The sequence below is a fragment of the Lissotriton helveticus genome, chromosome 7 (assembly GCF_964261635.1).
Source record: "Lissotriton helveticus chromosome 7, aLisHel1.1, whole genome shotgun sequence".
Taxonomy (NCBI): Eukaryota; Metazoa; Chordata; class Amphibia; order Caudata; family Salamandridae; genus Lissotriton; species Lissotriton helveticus.
In genome coordinates this window covers 1,294,836,453-1,294,860,449 of record NC_136068.1, presented here as the reverse complement: position 1 = coordinate 1,294,860,449, position 23,997 = coordinate 1,294,836,453, and the positions used below count along the sequence as shown (strand labels likewise).

Here is a 23,997-nt window from a genome sequence, read left to right as displayed (position 1 = left end):
CAGTAGCACTGGAGCCCCATCTCGCGGTCTTCTTCTCCCCACCTTTGCCTTCTCCCCATCGCCATCCTGCTGACCAACTGCATCTGCCTCTTAGGTACATCCAGCTGCATGTTGAGATACTTTGGTGAACCCATGTTTGTGAGCAATTTGCTTCTCTCTGATGCTATAGCATGCAAAATTATGTAACCTCAGAATAATGTTTTCCATTGGGAGATGTTCCTCATATTTCTAATTAGATTTATTTGCTTATTTCTCTTTCAGGCTCTGGAGAATGAGTTGTACCTCGTTGTGTCCAACACCCATGAACTTATAGAGAAATATTTCAACAGCAGAATCAAGCAACAGGTAAGGACCGCTCTAATGGCAGTAGGATCTCGAAGAAAAACACCACAACTGCCCATACTCCCCCACAGTGGCCACAGCAATATTTAAGAACTGAACTCCTCACTCAGGATTGTATATCTGAAAGAGACAGTTATAGACTCCTTACCCCAGGCGTCAGACTGGATCCATCTTAGCAGTACCCTGCGCGTGGATAGGTGGCATCAGTCGGGCCACTTCTAGCATCGTAGTTGCCAGGATGACGTCATTGTGCCTACTTAGATGCCGTCCCTGCGCGCTGACGCTGGTTCTTTCTTTTTCCGCACCAGCCTAGTGCAGATCCTGGATAGAGCTATCCCTTTAGTCACTTTTTGACTAAACTTTTTTTGACTTTTTGTCGTTTTCTTTTCAAGTCCCCAACTTCTGGTGCGCAAGGGCTGTCCCATCGTCAGACCAGCTTCAAACCCTGCGAGGCCTGTCATAAAATGATGTCTGTAACAGACCCGCACCTCGTTTGCCTTTGGTGTCCGGAGCGTGACCATGACCGGAAGTCATGCCCAGTCGGCTCTATGTCGCTCCCGGTCTTGCTTGAGGGAAAGGTCTCGAGACTGCTAGCAGATCCATCATACCTCGTCCAAGTCTTCGAAATCTTCTGGTTAGTCGAAGCACAAGAAGAATGCGAAGAAGCACCGGTGATCTTCGTCTTCTCCCTGTCGGTGGGCTGATGCAACGCTGGATCGGGAGCGTCGTCGCTCACCAGCTCTGTCTTTGGAGCCTCCTTCAGGGATGTCACCTCCTGCCCTCCCTTTCTGGGAGCCGGGGTGTCCCCTGCCCAGCTTCATGAATTTTACGAAGACCTTCACGGCATCTTTGGCAGCCTGACTCCGCTGGTGCGCCTTAGGGCCCCCGAGGATCTAGGCCTGGATCCGGATCGACACCAGTCAACCTAACTCGACCTTCCCCAGCGATGACGCCGTCCCCATCCTCGTCCCCTAGATGGATCCGGAGCCGGATCCAAGTCGGCCGACATTGAATCCGACGCTGGAGCATACTTATGTTCCTTTGGTCATCCCTTGTGTTCCTAATCTCCCAGAGGGTGGTGATGAGGACTGGGAGGGGTCATCTGACCCATTATCAGATAAGCTTGAAGAGCTGGACTGGAGAGAGGACCTGGGTGACGCCAGTGGTTTGGACACCTCCTCAAACCTTAGCATGCTTTCTCCCCCTATGATGGCTATGGAGGAGGGGCGTCTGAGGCTGTGGTGGTGCGAAGGGCAGCTGAGGCCTTTGGCCTAGAGCTCCCTTCAGTGGCGGTCAGGACTAACTTCCTGACAGAGGTGCTTCAGCCTGCTACAACTTCCTCTGTACCCCTTCTGCCTTTCAATGAAGCCCTCACTGATGTCCTTCTGGGCTCCTAGTCCAAGCCCAGCACAGAGGCTCCTGTGGAAAGGATGATTGGCTGCTGCCATCGCTCCCAACACACTTCTCTTGAGAGCTTGGTGGCCCAAGACTCTTCATCCAAGGGCGCATTCCCTTCTGCTCCCCTAGACAGGGAATCCAAGAAGCTGGACCATCTTGGGGAGCGCATGTTTTGTTCCTCCAGCTTGGCACTGCGGTTCCTGAATACACCATGCCTCTTGGGCCGATACTCCCATACAATCTGGGATACGGTTGCGCAAGTGCTGCCGCAGTGCCCGGAGGAGGCCCTGGCCTTTCTCTCCCAAGCGGTGGCAGATGGGAGGGACGCAGCCAAATTCACAATTCAATGTGGACTGGATACCACCGACTCACTGGGCAGAATGATTGCCACATCGGTAGCCTTTTGGCACTACGCCTGGTTGAGAACGCCTGGCTTTTCGGGGGATGTCCAGGCAACCCTGCTGGACATGCACTTCGATGGCCATCGCATTTTTGGTGACAAGGCAGACTCTGTGCTGGAGCGCTTAAAGAATTCTCGAGCTACGGCCAGATCCATGGGCCTTGCCGTGTCCCTCATCCACCACAGTCTGCCATTCGCCCCTTTTGTGGCTACGGAAGGGGCACCCCACCACGTCCGGCCTAGTCTAGACACCGGTCCACGCAAGCCACCCAGCCGTCTCCCACCTCCAGACTACAGCGGACCGCCTGCACACACTAGGGTACATTATAAGTGTGCCGAAGTCACACCTGACTCCACCTCAGTCGCTCCCTTTCAACGGAGCTGTTTTGGATGCAGTGCAGTTTCCTCCCGAGAAGCGAATCCGGCACATTCGGGCTATGATAGCGATGTTTCAGCCACTATCCCGGATTTCAGAAGAAATTACCCTGAAGCTGCTGGGAGTCATGGCCTCCTGCATCCAGTAGGTGGATCATGCGAGATGGCATATGCAGGCTCTGCAGTGGGACCTAAAGTTCCAGTGGCCGCAGCATCAGGGGAATCTTTCCGACTACGCCCAGATCACAGAGGGGACTGCACAACAGCTGCAGTGGTGGTTAAAGGACCAGGATTGGGTCAAAGGCAGATAGCTCTCCCTTCCCCAACCAGAACTAATGGTGGTGACCCATGCGTGACTCCTAGGATGGGTCAGCAATCTGGGAGAGGCGGCGATCAGAGCAGTCTGATCTCTGGCGGAGTCAGGGCTCCATATCAACTTGTTGGAGCTCCCGGTGATTTGGCTGGCACTGAATGCATTCCTTCCCTCCCTCAAGAGGAAAGTAGTGCAAGTGTTCAGACATCACCACTGCCGTGTGGTACTGCAACAAATAGGGCGGGTTGGGGTCATGGACACTATGTCAAGATGCTCTTTGCCTCTGGACATGACTGGAAGATCAGGGCATGACCCTGGTGGTTCAACATCTGGCAGGTACCCTGAATGCCAGGGCGGACAAACTCATCCATAGGTGCTTGGTGGGACATGAATGGCATCTTCACTCAAAGGTGCAAGGCCACTTTCAGCGGTGGGATGAGCCTTGGTTAGATCTGTTCGCCACCGAAGAGAACACACAATGTCGGCAGTTTTGCTCGTTGGAGTTTCCAGGGTCGCACTAGATCGGCGACGCATTTTTGTCGCGAGTGGAACTGCGACATCCTGGATGCCTTACCTCCTGTACCACTGCTGTCCGAGTGCTGAAGTGGTTCAAGCACAGAGGGCCAAAGTCATTCTTCTGGCTCCGGACTGGGTGCGAAGAGTTTGGTACACCTAGCTTCTGGAAATGGCCATTGATCTTCCGATCAGACTGCCCCTTCAGGAGGATCTTCTGTCGCAGCAGCAGGGGAAGGGCCTCCAGCAGAACCTGTCCAGCCACCACCTCCTTGCGTGGAGACTGAGCGTGACAGTTGACAGCTTTTGGCCTTCCCCCTGAAGTATGTAACGCCATCTTGGCAGTCAGGTGTCCCTCCACCAAGACGTTGTACGCTTGTCGATGGAACAAGTTTGTGGCATAATGCACAGCAAAGGCTGTGGATCCCCTTTCTGCCCCTCTTTCTGAGTTTCTATTGTTCATTCTTCCTTTGGCCCAGCAGGGCTCTGCTCTGGGCACTCTTAAAGGCTATCTGGCAGCCATTTCTGCTTTCCTTCGGGTACCAGATCCACCCTCTTTAGTCAAGTCCCCTATTGTAAATAGATTCTCTAAGGGCATTATCCACCTGTTTCCTCCATCTCCTTTCATAAGGCCCTAGTGGGACTTGAACCTTATCTTGACTTACCTTATGTGTGCTCCTTTCAAGCCTCTTCAGAACTCTCCTCTCAGGCTCCTCACTCCGAAGACTGCCTTTCTTGTTGCCATCACTTCTGCTCGCAGAGTGAGTGAGCTTCAGGCTCTTTCTTCTACGCCCCCTTTCTTCTCTGTGCATCCGGACAAAGTGGTGCTTAGGACAAGGCCCTTGTTCCTTCCTAAAGTAGTTACACCTTTTCACTTAGGACAGACTATCACTCTGCCCACTTTTTTCCCACCTCCTCACCCTTCCAAGGAGGAGGAGAGACTCCACCATCTGGACCTGAAACAGGTGCTGTCCATCTACCTTGACCCCACAAAAGATTTCCGGGTGGACGATCTACTCTTCGTTGGCTATGTGGCTGCCAAAAAAGGTTGGGCTGTCCAAAAGCATGCCATCTCAAGATGGGTTTTCCTTTTCTTTTTAAATTGTTATACTTTAGCAGAAAAAAAGAACCTCCAGTGGGGCTGTGTGCTCATTCCACGGCAGCAACTACCACTTGGAGTCCTACTCGTTGACATCTGTCAGGCGGCAACGTGGGCATATATGCACACGTACACCAGACATTACTGCCTGGATAGTCAAGTCTGGAGAGACAGCTATTTTGCCTGTTCTGTCCTCCAGGACAGCAACTACCGCTTTGTCACGTGGAGTCCTACTCGTTGACATCTGTCAGGCGACAACGTGGGCATATATACACACGTTCACCAGACATTACTGCCTGGATAGTCAAGTCTAGAGAGACAGCTATTTTGCCTGTTCTGTCCTCCAGTACTTTCTGGTGTGAACTTGGGTCGCAGACCATCCTCCGGGGTTGGTATTGCTGGGGTATCTATTCTAAGTTAAGGAATCTATAACTAACTGTCTCTTTCAGATGAACAAGTTACTTACCTTTGGTAACGGTGTATCTGTAAGAGACCTCGATTAGTTCTAGATTCCTTACCGCAGCACCCATCCTCCCTGCTCTGCGAACTGACTTCTAGGGATAGGGACTCCCTTACAGTGCCCTAGTTCTGGCACACCAGAGGTCAGTGTCTTGCATGGCTCTGCGCTTCTGGCGTGGAAAGTCGTGTCAAAACTTACGTCTGCGCAAAGAGGCGGTGTCTAAGTATGCACTGCGACGCAATCCCAGCGACCACGACGCCGATGACGTATGCGGAGTCGACCGACGCGCAGGGGTACTGCTAAGAAAAAATCTCCAGATCCAGTCTGACGCCTGGGGGAAAAGGTAAGGAATCTATGACTAACCTATGTCTCTTACAGATACATCGTTACAGAAGGTAAGTAACTTCCAAAACATCCCACCGTCGCATAATCTCTGTCCTAATTTTACAATGTTAGGGTTTCCCATCCACGGTTGCCTCAACTTAGTTCAGATCCCCAAGAGTGTGGAAGTCCTTGTTCTTGTAGCCCCACACAACCCCAAATAACATATGTGTTAATGTGGACCTGAGGGTTAACAAATCCAAATCTTTCATACTGATAGCAGGGGCAACCTTGTCTAGGAAAGTACCATTCTTTCATATAGGGTCCCTCAGATTAGAGGTGGTAGATACATTCTCTTATCTGGGGGTCTCATTCGACAAAAGCCAATCTTGGTCCAATATGGTGGAAAATAGGGCCCTAGTGATGGAAAGTAGTATGGTAGCCATCGCTAAATTTGCCAAGAAATTGGGCATAAAACCTCTGGAACCCATAAAAAAAATATATAAAACAAAGACATTATCAGCCACTACCTATGGGGCAGGGGAGTGGGGATGGCTGCTATAGCGCATCTCCAAAAACTCAAGGATAGATTCTTTAAAAGGAAGGTGTCCCTCCCCGCCTCTTGCTCTAATTTTATGTGCCATTTAGAATTAGGATTACCTTATGTAACTGATACAATAAGGCTCGCCCCAATATTAGTGCACTCAATATGGCGGAGGGACACAGTAAATCGCCCATATGGCGGTGGCGATCCGCCCGCTATACAAATGAGCCCCTTAGTCTGAAATTATGTATTTTGGTCATCCTGGTTCATATTAGTTATGTCTCGAACTGTCATGCTGGTTCATACCGGTTAGGTCTGGAACTAGGTGGAAATTAAACAATGTAGGGAAAAGTTCTGTAGTCAATCATACAAAAAGCACATGGAGTGACCATTGATTCACAGAGGTCTTCGCTCCAGTTCATCGCAGGAGGTCCTGCTAGACTGTTGTACTGCTGCAGCTTCTATTCCTAATCAGAGAGCTGACACTGTCCACTCCCAAATTCCCCCCGCCAGATTACCATGGTGGGGGGGACCCCGGCGAACGTAAAGACCGTCTGCCGTTTTTCCGCTCGGTCGCAGAGTCGACCGGGCGGAAAAGCAGCTAACATGGTAGCGGTGTGGGAGACACCGCCATACATATTAGCATGTGTGCGGGGATGTGTTGCCGCCACGGAAAGGCAGGCGTTTTCTGCGATTGGGGGTCCGTTGCGGGCTCCCAGGGACTCTGGGGGTGGAGGGTGCACATGCACATGCACATGGGGGGATACCTGTGGTACCCCCAGCAGTTCCATGCACAACATGGCAGGCACCGCGCGGTGCCTGCCATGTTGTGCATGGAAGTGCACAACATGCCTTCCTGGCATTGTGGCGGTCGGTGCTGAGTGCACCGCCCGCCACAATGTTAGTAATGCAGGATGCGCCCGCCACTGTGGCGGGCGCCTTCTAATGGCACCCAGGGGACCCCAGACCTTATGGCGGGCGGTTCCATTTCACGACAGGTCCGACCGCCATCCTAATGGGGCCCTTAATGTTTACTTTGCGCATTCAGTGTCGGACCTTGAAACATACATCAGGGAACTGGGATCAGATTTATGTCGCTTAGATGTTCATCAAGGTCATTGTTCGGAGGATTTGACACATTCATGAGTTCCGCAAAAGATAATGACATGTGGCAAATGGGTCAAAGTTATTATTATTATTATAATTACATTTGTAGGGCGCACAGCTACCCGGAGGTTTCCCGGCGCCTGGGACACAAGCATCAGAAGTCAAGATTACTGGTTAAATAGCCATGTCTAAAGTTTTTTCCGGAAACTAGAGTGATTAGATTCATCACTAAGAGAGATAGAGAGGGTGTTACACAGTTCAGGTGCCAGATAGGAAAAAGAGCGGCCCCCCATGCAAACAGATTTGAATCTTGGGACTGAGTATTTGGCCTGGGAAGACGATCAAGCGGACGTGTAGGGTAATTGGTCTGACTAAAGAACCTAAATAGTGAGGAGCTATACCAAGTTTGATTTTATACATAAAGCACAAGGCTTTAAATTTAGTCCGGTTCTCGATTCTCAGCCAGTGAAGGTCCCGAAGGGTGCCTGAAAAGGATGATGTTTTCGGGACATGACAGAGCAGCCTCGTCGCAGAGTTCTGTACAACCTGTAATCTACGAATTACCTCTTTTGCCGAATGGATGAAACAAAGCCGTCTGAAACTGAACTCAGACAAAACAGAAGTCCTCATCTTAGGTAAATCCCCCTCTGCATGGGACGACTCCTGGTGGCCGGAAGCCCTCGGAAATGCACCCATCCCGACAGACCACGCACGGAACCTTGGCGTCATCCTGGATTCTTCACTCTCAATGAACAGACAAGTCAGCGCCGTATCCTCCTCCTGCTTTAACATTCTTCGCATGCTCAGAAAAACATTTCGCTGGATCCCCACCGAAACAAGGAAAACAGTCACCCACGCTCTAGTCACGAGCCGACTGGACTACGGAAACACCCTCTACGCAGGTACCACCGCTAAACTCCAGAAGAAACTACAACGAATCCAAAACGCCTCAGCCAGGCTCATATTAGACATCCCACGCAACGAACACATCTCTGGCCACCTTAAAGACCTCCACTGGCTACCCGTTAATAAGAGGATTACTTTCCGACTACTTACCCACGCACACAAATCACTCTACGACATCGGACCAGATTGCCTCAACTCCCGACTGTCCTTCTACACCCCCTCCCGCCAACTTCGCTCCTCCAGCCAAGCCCTCGCCACTGTACCTCGCTTCAACAAGACCACCATGGGAGGCAGATCCTTCTCATACCTGGCTGCCAAAACATGGAACTCACTCCCCGCTTACCTTCGCCTCAACCAGAATCACCTAGCCTTCAGAAAGCAGCTTAAAACGTGGATATTTGACAAATAATCCTCCTCCCCTTCCTAAGCGCCTTGAAACCCTCTGGGTATGTAGTGCGCTATATAAATGTTATGACTTGACTTGACTTGACTTTGTTGGCTCCTAGATAAAGGATGTTGCCGTAATCCTATCTAGACACTATCAGTGCTTGGATTACTGTTCTCTGGGTCGAACTTGGCAGCATCCATAATATCTTCCGGAGCCACCTCCAGATGGCAAAGCAAATAGAAGCAGTTTTAGTAGCCTGTTGTCTCATGGAAAGTTGATCATCGATCATTACACCCAGATTACGGGTGGATTGAACAGGCTGGGGAACTGGACCCATTTCTGGGGGCCAATGGTGTGGGCCCCAAAGATCTTTATCTTTTCCTATTATCAGGACTTCTGTTTTTTCACCATTTAATTTTAGCCAATTGTTGTGCATCCAGCTGGCTATTTTAAGTAGCCCAGTCTGTAAGAGGTCACTTTGGAGGTCTTCTTAGCAGATAGAGAGAAAAGAAGTTTGGTGTCGTCAGCGTACGAGAAGATAAACAACCCAGTTTCCTCCGCTATGGTGGCAAGCAGGCTAACATAAAGATTGAATAACACAGGGCTCAAAATCGAGCCCTGCGGTACTCCAAAAGGAGATTCATAGATCTTGGAACTAGCTGAGGTGGAGAACACCTGGAAGGTTCTTCCAGTAAGAAAGTTCTTAATCCATTCCAGCGCAAGGCCTGCAATACCTCGTGAATGTAGAACTTTAAGGAGAGTGCGGTGTATCACCGTATCAAAGGCAGCACTTAGGTCTAACAAAATAAGAGCAGCCGTTTCAACTTTATCAAGTAATTGTAGGAAGTTAGACAGGCTAACTTAACAGGCTCACAATGGTGTCTGACTTTGGGATCTAAATGACACCAAAGCAGGCACAATGAAAGGGTGCACATTATGTATCCCTTTGTTTGGAGCTCACTGATCGAGTCAGTGCTAGGATACACTACCATGTGAATTGCTCACTCGACAAATAACATAACATAAAATGGAGACGGTAGACCTAGGCATCGATCTCTTATACGACAGCCCAAGTTAGCCCACATTTAGCAGTAAGACAAAGCCACCAAAAGTATCCTTCTCTCACAGTGGCTTGAGCATGGCAACTCAAGGTAAAAACTGTACAGAACAAATTTAAGAGGTGGTGAAGAACAGTTTCATACAACAGGAAATATAGGAATTCTCGATTCTCAGCCAGTGAAGGTCCCGAAGGGTGCCTGAAAAGGATGATGTTTTCGGGACATGACAGAGCCTCTTTGTTGGCTCCTAGATAAAGGATGTTGCCGTAATCCAATCTAGACACTATCAGTGCTTGGATTACTGTTCTCTGGGTCGAACTTGGCAGCATCCATAATATCTTCCGGAGCCACCTCCAGATGGCAAAGCAAATAGAAGCAGTTTTAGTAGCCTGTTGTCTCATGGAAAGTTGATCATCGATCATTACACCCAGATTACGGGCGGATTGAACAGGCTGGGGAACTGGACCCATTTCTGGGGGCCAATGGCGTGGGCCCCAAAGATCTTTATCTTTTCCTATTATCAGGACTTCTGTTTTTTCACCATTTAATTTTAGCCAATTGTTGTGCATCCAGTTGGCTATTTTAAGTAGCCCAGTCTGTAAGAGGTCACTTTGGAGGTCTTCTTAGCAGATAGAGAGAAAAGAAGTTTGGTGTCGTCAGCGTACGAGAAGATAAACAACCCAGTTTCCTCCGCTATGGTGGCAAGCAGGCTAACATAAAGATTGAATAACACAGGGCTCGAAATCGAGCCCTGCGGTACTCCAAAAGGAGATTCATATATCTTGGAACTAGCTGAGGTGGAGAACACCTGGAAGGTTCTTCCAGTAAGAAAGTTCTTAATCCATTCCAGCGCAAGGCCTGCAATACCTTGTGAATGTAGAACTTTAAGGAGAGTGCGGTGTATCACCGTATCAAAGGCAGCACTTAGGTCTAACAAAATAAGAGCAGCCGTTTCAACTTTATCAAGTAATTGACGGAAGTTAGACAGGCTAACTTAACAGGCTCACAATGGCGTCTGACTTTGGGATCTAAATGACACCAAAGCAGGCACAATTAAAGGGTGCACATCATGTATCCCTTTGTTTGGAGCTCACTGATCGAGTCAGTGCTAGGATACACTACCATGTGAATCGCTCACTAGACAAATAACATAACATAAAATGGAGGCGGTAGACCTAGGCATCGATCTCTTATACAACAGCCCAAGTTAGCCCACATTTAGCAGTAAGACAAAGCCACCAAAAGTATCCTTCTCTCACAGTGGCTTGAGCATGGCAACTCAAGGTAAAAACTGTACAGAACAAATTTAAGAGGTGGTGAAGAACAGTTTCATACAACAGGAAATATAGGAATGAATGTAGAGGCAAAAGATTATCAATTAATAATAGCTAAAGGCTAGAATATTCAAAGTGAATTTGAACGGTATCAAATTCCCATGTATGATTATTCAGAAATAGGTGGAAACTTCAAATCACTGACATAATATCGAAGGTAAAAAAATCGACCTACAAAAATATCGGAGCAACAATATCCACATCCTATCTACAACATGGTAAGTACAAAAATATCGAAAATAAAATATCAATGTTAAAAATATCGTAATTAAAATATTGTTTTTTTGTTAAAAAATATGTAAAATAAACTAAATAATATTATAAATAAAATAAACATGGTTAAAAATCTTTAATAATGTTTAAAATTAATAAGTAATACATATATAACAATAAAACATTAAACATATACATTTAATATATAGTATATATACTTAATAATCTGTTTTAATAATTATTTTAATAACTTATAAATTATTAAAACATATACATTGCAAAAACATCTATACACATAAAACAATAACATAAATAAAAATTAAATAATTATATGTAATGAATTAAAAAAAATTAATTTACTTTGAATATGTTTCAAATTAATTATATACTATATTAGCTAAAATATTACAAAAAAATATTAAATAGCTGTTGGAATAAAACTACTATTCCAACTCCAAAAACAACGATAGGAAATTGTTGGATAGCGTAGGGCTTAAAATTACTATTCCCACTACAGAGAGTGCAACAGTAGGGAAAATGTTGGATAGCGTAGGGGTAGAAATTACTATTCCCACTCCAGAGAGTGGAACAGTTGGGAAAGTGTTGGATAGCGTAGGTGTAAAAATTACTATTCCAACTCCAGAGAGTGCAACAGTAGGGAAAGTGTTGAATAACGTAGGGGTAAAAATTACTATTCCCACTCCAAAGGGTGCAACAGTAGGGAAAATGTTGGATAGCGTAGGGGTAAAAATTACTATTCCCACTCCAGAGAGTGGAACAGTAGGAAAAGTGTTGGATAGCGTAGGGGTAAAAATTACTATTCCAACTCCAGACAGTGCAACAGTAGGGAAAGTGTTGGATAGTGTAGGGGAAAGAAATTACTATTCCCACTCCAGGGAGTGCAACAGTAAGGAAAGTGTTGGATATCGTAGGGGTAAAAATTACTATTCCCACTCCTAAGAGTGCAACATGATGGAAAATGTTGGATAGCATAGGGGAAAAAATTACTATTCCCACTCCAGAGAGTGGAAAAGTTGGAAAAGTGTTGGATAGCTTAGGGGTAAAAGTTACTATTCCAACTCCAGAGAGTGCAACAGTAGGGAAAGTGTTGGATAGCGTAGGGGTAAAAATTACCATTCCCACTCCAAAGGGTGCAACAGTAGGGAAAATGTTGGATAGCGTAGGTGTAAAAATTACTATTCCCACTCCAGAGAGTGCAACAGTAGGGAAAGTGTTGGATAGCGTAGGGGTAAAAATTACTATTCCCACTCCAGAGTGCGCGACAGTAAGGAAAGTGCTGGATAGCGTAGAAGTTAAATATAACATACTTATAAATAATGTTTTCATTTAAAATAAATAATTAATGATTTCATTTTTAAATTATCTACAAATACCCATTAATATTTATTAAAAATATAATTACCAATGAATAATTAATTAACAAAAATTTTTATAATAAATACCAATAAATATTAGTTAATAAATATTAATGACCAAATAAGAAATATTGAACAAAAAATATTTTTCATAACAAAAAAGTATTAATTATTAAAAAGTAATTAACAATTAAAAAACATTAAACAATTAAATAATGTTTTATACCAAAAAATATTTAGTAAACATTAATTACCAATTAATAGTTACTTTTTAATATACTAATTAGAAATATCAATAAATAATATTTAAAAATATGTAATTACCAATTAATGATTAATCAACAATAAATTAATTTTCATAACCAAAAATTATAATGTAAAATATTTCCAATTACTGGTTAATGTCCAATAAATTATCAATACCCAACAATAAATGTAATAATTACTTAATTAGATTTCAATTACTTCCAACACTATTCCCCTATAAACGCACAACACACTCCAATAATACAATAATACACTTAACATAATTATCAATTAATAAAAGTTAATTACCAATTAATAAAAATTAATTAGCAATAAATAAAAAATAATTGCCAATTATTTTTTTTATTACCAATTAATTAACAATAATATAATTATCAATGCAAATAAATAAAAATAAATCATTACTTAATTACAATTAAATTACTTCCCACCGAATTCCTCTATAAACCCACAACCCGCTACAGAACTTAAACGCAAAAATTATTTACAATTAATTTATAATTCCTAAAAAGTAATAATTAATTTAGTATAATTAAATTACTTCCCACACTATTCCCCTATAAACCCACAACCCCCTCCGGTACTAAAACACGAAATTGACTTAAAAAACCTTATTAACATATAAAAATAGTATACATATAATTTAAAACCAGTAGAACACTTAACAAAAAACATATAACACATACATAATAAAATACATAAAAATAATATAAATATCGATATTAGTAACATCGAGATTAGTAACATTGATATATTTGATATCAATATTACTAACTTCGATATTACTTGCATCTTTATAAAAAAAAAAGCAATATTACTTACCTTAGGGTCGATATTCTGTCCATCGATATTCTTGACCTTGATATTCTGTCCCTTCGATATTACCAACTCGATATTCTGTCCCTTCGATATTACCAACTCGATATTTGTGTAGGTCGATATTTAGGATTCGATATTTAGACTGTGCACCGAAAACTTCATGGTGGGAAACATAGTTTAAGCATGATGAAAATCTGACAATAATAAAAACGGTAAGTACTCATCTCTAATACAGCAGGCCTTTTTTCCGAAACCATGACCAGTAAAATATTTTTGGGAACGATATAGCTGCACTTGATGAAGGTGGAACTACAGAGCCACTGGACTGAGATGTGAGATCTTTGGTCATTGACTGGAAATCAACCTGTGGACAATCATGTGTCAACACTCCCTTGCTTTGGGAAGCTGAATCCAAGCTGGTGACTTTAATTAGCAGATAATGGACAGAATTCCGGACTCTGTGTAGTGTCCACAAGTAGCTGGATCTAAAGCTATGGACGGGACAGGCCTCTGGCTTACCAAACTTTTAAAGTTTTTTAAGTAGGCCGTCTTTCAGGACTTTTGTGTCTTTAAGCAGAACTTTCAAGGTAGTTTAATTTGCATACAGTGCGGATCAGATGGTCACCATTCCATGGTGGATGAAATTGAACTCACGTCAGAAATTATTTCCCTAACGATCCTCTCCTTACTCTTTGTGGTGTCTCTTGGTGCAAGTGTACATCCTGTTGTTTGCTCATTCGTCCAAGTCGGTTAGGTCATGGATGCCCAATGTCTGTGCTATCTGAGCTTTCTCTGAAGAGGGCTACCCCAGTCTATCCGTGAATTCAGATCTGCCACTCATAGCCCAAGTGGAAGATTTTGGGCTGCGAGTTCCCCATGTCCTTACCTCTTCCATTCTGATTGGGACTAGCCTTCTGGGCTGCAAGCTGCCTTAAGGTAGGTGTTATCCAGCATACAGAAAATGGCTGGCTTGGAGATGTTGATACTCTTTTTTGAGATCTTAACTGAGCATGTGGTGGGAATCTTCTTGCTAAATGGCTCAGGAAAAGTGATTTTCTCTCTTAAATGCTAATGGAATTCCTTTGTCTTGAAGAATTAGTGGTATGAGGCCCAGGATGTCTCTCACAATTACACCTTTTGTGCTCCGGTTTCAGGAAAACATCAATAATTGTCACAGAAATGGACCAAAATATTGACCCTTTCTGCTAGGAAAACTTGCCAACAATTTCTGAACACACTCCCTCATAACAGTTTCACATTACTCTCTCAAAAGGATAAAGGTACCTTCTATTTACTGCAGTTCATTTCATACCACAACACTGTGTCCGATAGATTCCCATGGAGAAAAAAACGTACCTAGAACGTAAGCAAAATAAAGCTTCTGCCGGCATCTATAAACCCTCCAAAGGACTTTCTTTGAGTCAATGCCTCCTACATAAATGTATGTGCCTCTTTGCCATTCTGCCACCTTGTCTACTACAAAGGATAGCACCAAATCACATCAAAATCAAGTTGTTTCATTCTAGGCAAAGGGAGGAAGTGTAAGCCAAAGCAGACAAGTCTTCTTGTTTGTTTGTAGTTCTCTTGATTGACCTTTCACTTTTCGTTAAATACTGACTGCGTCTCGCAGTGTTTCCAGTTTGCTGTGTTATTATTATCCTCTTTCTCCAGTTAACTACCAGTCTTCAACTGTTCTCAAGAACCACTGCCTACACTGACAACCTCCTGAATCCCCCACCTGTCTGCTTTTTGTGCTCTTTATGTAACCAAGACTGCTGTTTCATACATCTCCAGTTTTACTGTTCAGGTCTTTGCAATTATAAAAAGGCAAAGCTCTCGCAACCACAATTTAGTATAATCAAAGACAGAATGTCTAAACAAGGTAGGTAACAGTTCAGTAATAAGCAACAGCAAATCCGTGTGTCTTTATGTCTTGTCCTTCAGGAAGGTTGTTTATTAAATCCACATTCAGCCGACACGTGTTTCGTCGTGTTAGAGTTGAGTCAACACGATTCTTCAGGGCTAGTGGAGAGACCCACTGGTCAGTAGGTCGGATTTAATTGACGTTTCTGGTGGACAGTTCGGTATATGAGGATAATAAACCTCAGAGATAGGTAGTAATTTTCCGCTCTGGATTTAGAGCAATTAATTAGTCTTCAGTATTAGTAAGTTCCAACCAAGTATGGTGAATGCACGCAAGGGAATACTGGATACGTGTGCGTACCAGACCCTACCGGGAGGGGATCCAAAATAAAGGTTTCCAGAAATCAGTTAAGGTTCGATCCCTCTGTGGATTGCGAACGAAGTTGCGGTATCCCTCCTCTGTGTGTTCCCTGTCGCCGTGTTTCGAAAGACGGACCCTCTGAAACCAAAACAAACCCTGTGGTTGGTCAGGTCTTTGCAATTGACTGTCATACCTATGCTTCTTGAACTCTTCACCCGCTTCGACACTGTTTACCTCTCAGTCCTACTCAACAGCCTTAACTCCCTCAGCATTGCTCTCACAACTAATGAATAGTTTTTCTCAACTCTTTACAATTGATCATGCTATCTTTCTTGCTACTCTGCTCTTGCCTCATTCAGTGGGTGTACCCCCAAGATTCAGTCCTAGCCACTCTTATTGTTATTATACATCTCTTCATCTAGTGACATTATCTACTATGTTGTTTTTCCCTACTTGCCAATGACATCTACATTTTGCACACTTTCCTTTCCTTTACATACCACTCACCATCACCACACTCACACGTATGATTGTCTCATATTACCTGGCGCTAGATAGCTTTACAGTCCCTTCTGCTCAGTTTTTCGCGAACAGGAATGACCTTCTTTTTGGCCTTTCACAGTCCTTCTGTATTGACTCGACTGATCTCTTCCCAATTGGCTTATCACCAGTATCCTTGGATTGTTATGTGATTCAAAAATGCAAGTACATCACAGTGGCAGCAGTATATTGTTACCCTTCTTGATTTACACTACAGCTATAGCAACTAACTAACTCTACCTTCCGTATAATTCCACCAAGACCCTCATAAACAAAATTGTGGTGAGCAAGTTAGATAACAGAAATAGATTGCGTTTTGACCTCCCAAAATAGTCCTGCTTTCCCCCAAATAAAGTAATTCATTATTTTGCAGCGCATGTAATTCTCTTTATTCCTTAGCACCAGATGAACCCTAATTCCCAGTTCTAGACCATATCCCCTCACCTGCAGCAAATGGATTGTTGCAAGTTAATTTCTCCTGATCTGCTGCATCCAAGATTATTGCATCGGGGGCTAGTTTATGGCATTAACTATTGAGTTGCGTCCATACCACCAGATTAAGAAGCTTGGATTGGAGAATTACCAGGGGAGTGTGTATGTGTGAGGGCTACATGGGTGCACAGGCCTAGCATGGTTGAATAAGTCTTGTACCTCTGTGTGCCTCAGACCTTGAGTGCCAAACATGGACTATCTAAAGCAATAAAATAATGACTGCTCCTTAACCACCCTGCTCACCACCTTCTTGAATAAAGGTGCATAAACATCTCAGGCTTAAGCTAAATCCAGAAGAGACTGGTCTGCAGCAGCTCAGTTAGCTACAGGTTAACTAGCAATCCCCACAGCAACTACTGCTCATCCAGAGTCATTTAAGTGAACGCCTCATCTAACTGCCCTCTTTAGTATCCAAACTGCAAAAATAATATATGGCATTGTAGATAGGCCCTGTCTGCGTGCCTGGGAATTTCCTAGTTTATCCTAGCTGCAGGCTTCCACAAAGGAGCCCCACTGCCTTTACAGAAAGAATGCACCAATGTCTGAGGTTCCCACTTTGAAGGAGCAGTTTTTTACCTCCTCTGGCTAGCACATACAAGAATGGACAGCCTGCCTCTCCTGTATAACTAGTGCTACAATTAAAGGTTTGTAGTTTGTATTAGTTACATGGGCACACTGGACTGCTCACTGAAGAACAGATTTTATCTACCAGAGGTACACTAAAGGACATATGACCTGAATTCCTAAAAGGGTCCAAACTATGGGGTACTTAAGATCCTCTCACCTCTAAACATAACATACATGCAGTGTGAAGTGTAACCCTCACTGGAATGGGTTTGAAGCCTGTGTTAACCCTGCTGTTGTGCTCTTCCCCTCTTTACTCCTAGATCACAACCAATACTGAGAAGTTTGGGGCGGTGACTGTGAAAGCCTTCTACTGCCATTCAGAACAGAAGCTACGACTGGAGATCTTAAATGCTGTGAACCTTGTCCCCCTGGACTCAAACGGTCAGTCTCTCAGTGAATTGTGTACCCTTGGGGCCAAATAGATTTCATTCCACAGTAGGGATCACAGACCAAGGAGAGACCAGGTTACCAGATGGTAAAGTCTATTCTATTCTTTGAAGCACTTGTAGAGCGCATAGCTGCCCCATCCCATTACTAATAGTGTGGCACAAACAAGTTACAGGAGTTTAGAAGAAGCTATTCTGGAAGAACAAAGTTTTTAGGAATTTCCGTTGATGGAGTTCCTTTTTTGCTGATAGCAAGGAGTGGGGAAGACTGTTCCAGAGTTAAGCTGTGTTTTAAATAAAGGAGTGCCCTTCATAGTTTTCTATTTGAACCAAATGTACTGTGACCAAATGTGCATTAGAGGAGTGCAGAGCTCTCAGAGATAAGGCAATGCCAAAGAGAGGGAGATAAGGGGCCCTTTGTCAAGGAATGCCCTATGAGTAATACCCAGTTATTTGAATTTGATTCTCTCTGCCACCATGAGCCAATGGAGGGTGCGCAAAGCTGATAGGACGGATTGATGTCTGGGCAAGTTATGTAAATAAAAGCAGCAGAGTTCTATAACTCCTGCAATTTCCGTATTGTGGCCTTTGGTGCTTCACGATACCGAGAATTGCAATAGTGCAGGCGAGAGAAAGTGAAAGTCTGGACCACCAATCTCTTAGAGGTGGGAGGGAGGAGAGCAAGAATTTTTCATAGCATCCTAAGCACCATAGCAGATAGCTGACATCCTCACTGCTTGGTCATTAAAGTTCAAGGATTTATCATTGGATACACAAAAAAAGTGCTCCTACGTAATGCGTAGGTCGCAGCATGCCCCGTTCCACAGTAGAATAGGAAGGACCCGATGATGAAGCATGCCACCTAGCAGCAACCCTGTTGTTTTTTTCTCCTTTAGAGGGTTAGTCCACTTATGCAATTGGAGTTTTTATATATAATGGATGGAATATCGTCCAAAAACAGCCAAAAATATTGTTATTTTTAATGTATATACACTTGAAAGTAATACATTGAAAATACATATTTTTCTTTTGTTTTTTAAAATTATATTAGAGTTTGGATGGATGTCTTTGTGTATTTGTGTGTACATATATGTATATATACATTATATATATATATATATATGTATATACACACACACATATATATATATGTATATGATGTAAAAGATCTATATATTGGTATTAATACTTTGGTAGGAGGACGAGCCCCTCTGATCCAGTTTCCTCTCTCTCTCCCTTTGTAAAGAGTACTTGCATAGGACATGAATGACCGTTCCACCTTGTACAGACGCTTTATTGTTCCAACATGAACATTCTTCTCCTCCAGCTCTTAAGGTTGAGATTCAGGAAAAACAAATTATCCTGTGCTAGATTCCGTTTCCTTGGACATTTGCCAAGCAATTACATGGGCATCAGGACACACATTTACAAATCCTTCTGTCTATGCATCGAGTACAGGTAGGAGATACATTTTAGTATAGTTGTCTGTAGATGTTCTTTGTTAGATTCGTTGGCTGATAACCTTCCTTAGACCGCCTACATTATATGGTAAGTGCTACATGAATGTTTCTAAAATAAAAGACCTGCATGAAGAAGTATCAATTAGAAGTACATTTTTTTGCCTGATGCATAGCTTACTGCTCTGCCGTCTTCCTGCTTGCATTTGAGCATATACAAGCAAAAATATGATGCTATGGGACCAATTGAATCTCAAACAATGCTCAAACAGGTTTGTAAATTACCTATCTGATCCTATTTCGTATTCTAGAACCAATCTCTACAATTCAAATATGTCTGTTACCCGCCGTTCCCACAATAAATGAATTATATTCACCGGATATGTCTTCCTTTTTTGGAGTTTTATTATATTTTCACAGTATCTTGTATTTCATTTTTTTACTTTCTTTTGCATAGTATAGACATCTATATTACACTATTTACAAAAAAAGAATCACATATAAAAATATCTACAAAACATTGGAAAAATAGGTTGAACATTCGTTCATTATTTCTAATAGCCCAAACTACTTAAATGGATGCTCTATGAATTAATATTCAAGGACAAGTAATAATCAGCAGTAGTTCAAAAGAATACGGATCAAATAGGGATCGCTCAAATACTGCTGTAATAAGGTGTACCTGTTTAATTAGGAATGCTCCTTAGATAATAGACGATAGAGCATCCATTTAAGTAGTTTGGGCTATTAGAAATAATGAACGAATGTTCAACCTATTTTTCCAATGTTTTGTAGATATTTGTATATGTGATTCTTTTTTTGTAAATAGCATAATATAGATGTTTATACTATGCAAAAGAAAGTAAAAAAATGAAATACAAGATACTGTGAAAATATAATAAAACTCCAAAAAAGGAAGACATATCCGGTGAATATAATTCATTTATTGAGGGAACGGCGTGTAACAGACATATTTGAATTGTAGAGATTTGTTCTAGAATACGAAATAGGATCAGATAGGTAATTTACAAACCTGTTTGAGCATTGTTTGAGATTCAATTGGTCCCATAGCATCATATTTTTGCTTGTGCATGTTTTTCCAAGATGCTTGTTTGGGTTATATAGGGAAAACCCCTTCCTTTTGTTAGGTGCATTTGAGCATATGGCGTTGTTATACAACAGAATTCTATTGTATTCTGTCTTCACACCATTATCTCCTTGGCTTCTACTGGTGCCTGAAAGTTCATCTTCACACTTTGACTACTTGAGGGAGTTCTTTGTCACCTCTGTTGATTAAGCCTATGAGGTTCCACACATGGAGTACACTTTTGCAATGCCTTAATGGGAGTATTGAAGTTGTTCCACATCCAGTGTGATGCTTGGTACATGCGTAGTGTCTAGCGAAGCAATATTCCAAAAACAAAACTCACGCTAGCCGAAGACTATAATTTTTTACGGCAGGAAAGGCGCCAAAGTTGCGCCCCAGGATAGCAAATTTCAAATTAGACAGAGGAGGAATGCAAGGCGTTGAGAAAGACGGCGAAGAAGGCGCCAACGAGAAACTGGGTGCACAAAAGAAATCAGTCAACAGAAACTGGAGGAGTAAGTGATCCAAAGCACGCAAAACACCAACACAATAATCAACTCAATAACTCAATTTATTAGAAAATTGAAATTAAAAAAGTTTCATCTGCTAACAAAAATCATACCACCAATACAAATTACAGAAGAGGCCTCTCCTAGTTGTGTCAGCACCCTATCAGCCTCGGGTGCCAACTTGCCATGAGATCTACATGCCCTGCAAAATCACGAATCCACATTAGAGCAGCCAGGGTCTACGCAACTGGTTATGGAACAACAACTAATGAATGTCTCTGCAACCTTGAATACAGGTTTGAAACCAAAATCAATGTTTATACGAATCCTACCAAGGGATTCAATTGATACTTTTAATAAATTAATAACGGCGGTTAAAAAGTTAAACTATAAGATCCAAACACATTCCAAAAAACAGAACACACATCAACATAAATATCACCAATTGATAAAGAAGCTTCGAGACAATGACTCCGTAGTAATAAGAAACTCTGATAAAGGAGGCAATGTGACGATATGGCCTAAGAATCAGTATGTGGATGAAGCTTTGTTGCAACTAAACGATCGCAATTGTTACAAATTGAGCAACAAACAAATAATTACTTTTGTACAAAATGATTTTTTGTTAAGCTTCTTGCTTGGAAAAGTGCAGGATTACTCAGTCAGGGGGAGTACACATTTTTGAAGAATGACTATCCAACTATACCCATTATTTATTTTATCCCCAAAGGTGCATAAAGACATTTTGAAGCCACCGAGAAGACCTATAATCTCGGCCAAACAGAACCTGCTGGAGAATGTGTCTATTTATATTGACTTCTTCCTACAGGAACATGTTCGAGCCCTACCATCCTTCATACAGGACACTACTGACTTTTTTTTTTTTTTTTAAACCTTTATTAGCGTCAAAAGGATATACAAGTCTAGGCCTACAACCAAATCGGCCGGCCTCAATACGTAAAACAATCAGAAGTTCCAAGGCAAACATTACAGAGTCAAGCAGCAAGAAGCAGAGGCAATACAATCGTAAAAAGGGGGAAGATACCTAGGAACCAGAGGGCCAAGACACAGGAGCAAAAAAGGTTAATTTTATAATATGGGGATAAGGCATATGACAGGCTCACTTTCAATATAGAGACGTCCGAAGTCCCAGAACCAGCCTCAGCGACAATAAGGGGGTATGGGGCCACAATACAGGAGAGGCAACACAATTCACACAGGAAGATCGGGATAATTTAGACATAATCGACACTTGAACAGTATCATCGTTACATGCCCACCACCCAAACCACAGCTAAGCCAGAACAGAGGGATCGGAGAAACATTACATCAAAACTAACCCGTCATAGTGACCTCTAGGAAAATGGAGGGAGGGGGACGGGGGCGAGGAAAGGAGGGGGAAGGGGGGGGGGGGAAAGAGGGGGAGGGGAGGAGAACAAGACGGAACAAGGAGAAAAAGAAATGAAATACAAAAACGAAAGAAAGAAGACACGCCGACACAGGCGTCCCGTGGCGGGAGTACAGGAGAAAACAGGAGTATCAGCACCAGTGAGGGTACAGCAATCGAGAAGAAATGCAACCGAACCATAAAAGGAGGGTTAACGACACCACACACCTCACCCCGAACACACCACGGGAGGCAGGGACAGACGCGACATTACTATAAAGAGATACAAAAGGGCCATAGAACCATAAAACAAACAACAAATAGAACCCAACCCACCCATCCCACCCTGCACCCCTGTAGAAGGCTATGGCCTACCCTTCAGACAGCGTGCCTGTCGCCCTAAACCAGAACCCGAAATTTAGCAAGAAAGAAAGAGAGAAGAACGAGACAAAAAGAAACAGAAACAAAAATAAAGAAAACAGGAGGGAGGAGCATAAGAACAGAAATCAATATGGTCGGCCGCCGCCCTCCGCCCAACCAGACAATCGCAGCAAAAACAGACCAGGACGACACCCCATCAAGCGCCATAAAACTTACAGAGGAGGGGACCACCCACCGCTCTATGGGTACAAACAACTGCGCCACTAAGTCGTATACCAATAATCAACCAGGAGTCGTGCATATCACCCCCATCCCTTCCGAACCACAAATCCCACCCACCACATGACAGTGTAGAATGAGATATTCAATACAAAACCAGCACACAATCGAAAAAAATGTCGACTACCATGTAGACATGGGGGGTAAATCAGTCCGCAAGTGAGCAAAAGTCCGAGCAGAGAGTTTAAATGCATCAGCAATCGCAGCACGGGTGATGAAGAACAGGAGTTCAGTTTCGCCGCTTGGGAAGGCGAGGGGGTCTCCGTAGTAAACAAAGGCGAAGCCATCGGAGCAGGTGCAGGCGGCAGTCCACCAATATTTCTAGGCATCCGAGCCGAACAGGGCCGCGGCACAATGTCCAAGTCCCCGGGGTCAGAACCTCGAAAAACAGGGAGCTCCAAAGTCACCGGCACACAAAATGATCTTCGATCAGCGGCAGCAACACTTGCGGCCATAGAGGGGGGCGAGGCAATGGAGTCACTGAAATAAGAGGGCGGCAAGAAGAAACGGCTGCTCAAAATGGCGGCAGATCGTGGCGGACTCACAGGGACATCGGGGGTCAGGGATGCGCGCAGGGCTCTCAGAGCTTCCAGGATATCTCTGACCGTAAGCTCACGCTCACTAGACCGGACCCCCGCGCAATTAGGCAACCCAAGCCCGCCGCCACAAGGCGATTCATGTTTCAGAGGGTCGGCCGCCATTTCGCGAAGTCAGCCCAGTCGCCGCCCTCCGCGACCCCCAAAAAACAGTTCAAAAATGTAGGACTTCACAGAGCTCCGGGGGGTTCCCAGCAATGGCAGCCTTGGTGCCGAAAGGATGTCCGCCCAATGCGGGTCTCCGCCTACACCAGCACCGGCGCCCCCAACAAGCAGAGTCCGGGCGCAGAGGTCCAGGGCCGCCGGTCAAAGCAGCGGCGGGGGGAGGACCCCTTCACAGAATCAGTCCCCGGTGCATCTCACCCACATCAGCCGCGCGGTCACCAGGGCAGGCCCGGATCAGGATCGCCGGGATTTTCGCACAACGGCTCTCATCATTGGTTCACTCTCCCGACCGGGGCCGACAGTCGTCGGACCCCACAGGCTAGGTCCCGGTCTAGGTTCCACGGAGGCCCCGGTCTTGCGGAGGGCACAACTTCGGAGCCGCTGCACGTCGAGACCTCCGGGCCAAATGGTGAGTACCAGCGAGGTGTTCCGTTTCCGATTGTCCGATAATGTGTCGTCTCCGGACAGGATATTATACAGGATACATGATCAGGCCGGAGGGCTGCGGGAGCCGAGCTAAAAGGCGACCATTACGCTCGCGAGCTTGGCTCCTCCACTACTGACTTTTTTAACAAGTTTACAATTGTCAGTGGCAAGATGATTACCTGTTAATGACATTGGATGTATCTAATTT

At 44.0% G+C, this 23,997-nt stretch overlaps 1 protein-coding gene across 4 annotated transcripts in view; it reads left to right on the top strand.

Moving 5' to 3' along the window:
* Positions 1-23,997, top strand: part of UNC13D (unc-13 homolog D) — an 880,699-nt gene that overhangs the window by 806,716 nt on the left and 49,986 nt on the right. For all 4 annotated transcript variants that reach the window (XM_078654550.1, XM_078654552.1, XM_078654549.1 and 1 more), the window contains exons 29-30: positions 262-345; positions 17,377-17,497. In XM_078654550.1, coding sequence (XP_078510676.1) covers positions 262-345; positions 17,377-17,497 — 205 coding nt within the window. The remainder of the gene's footprint in view (positions 1-261; positions 346-17,376; positions 17,498-23,997) is intronic.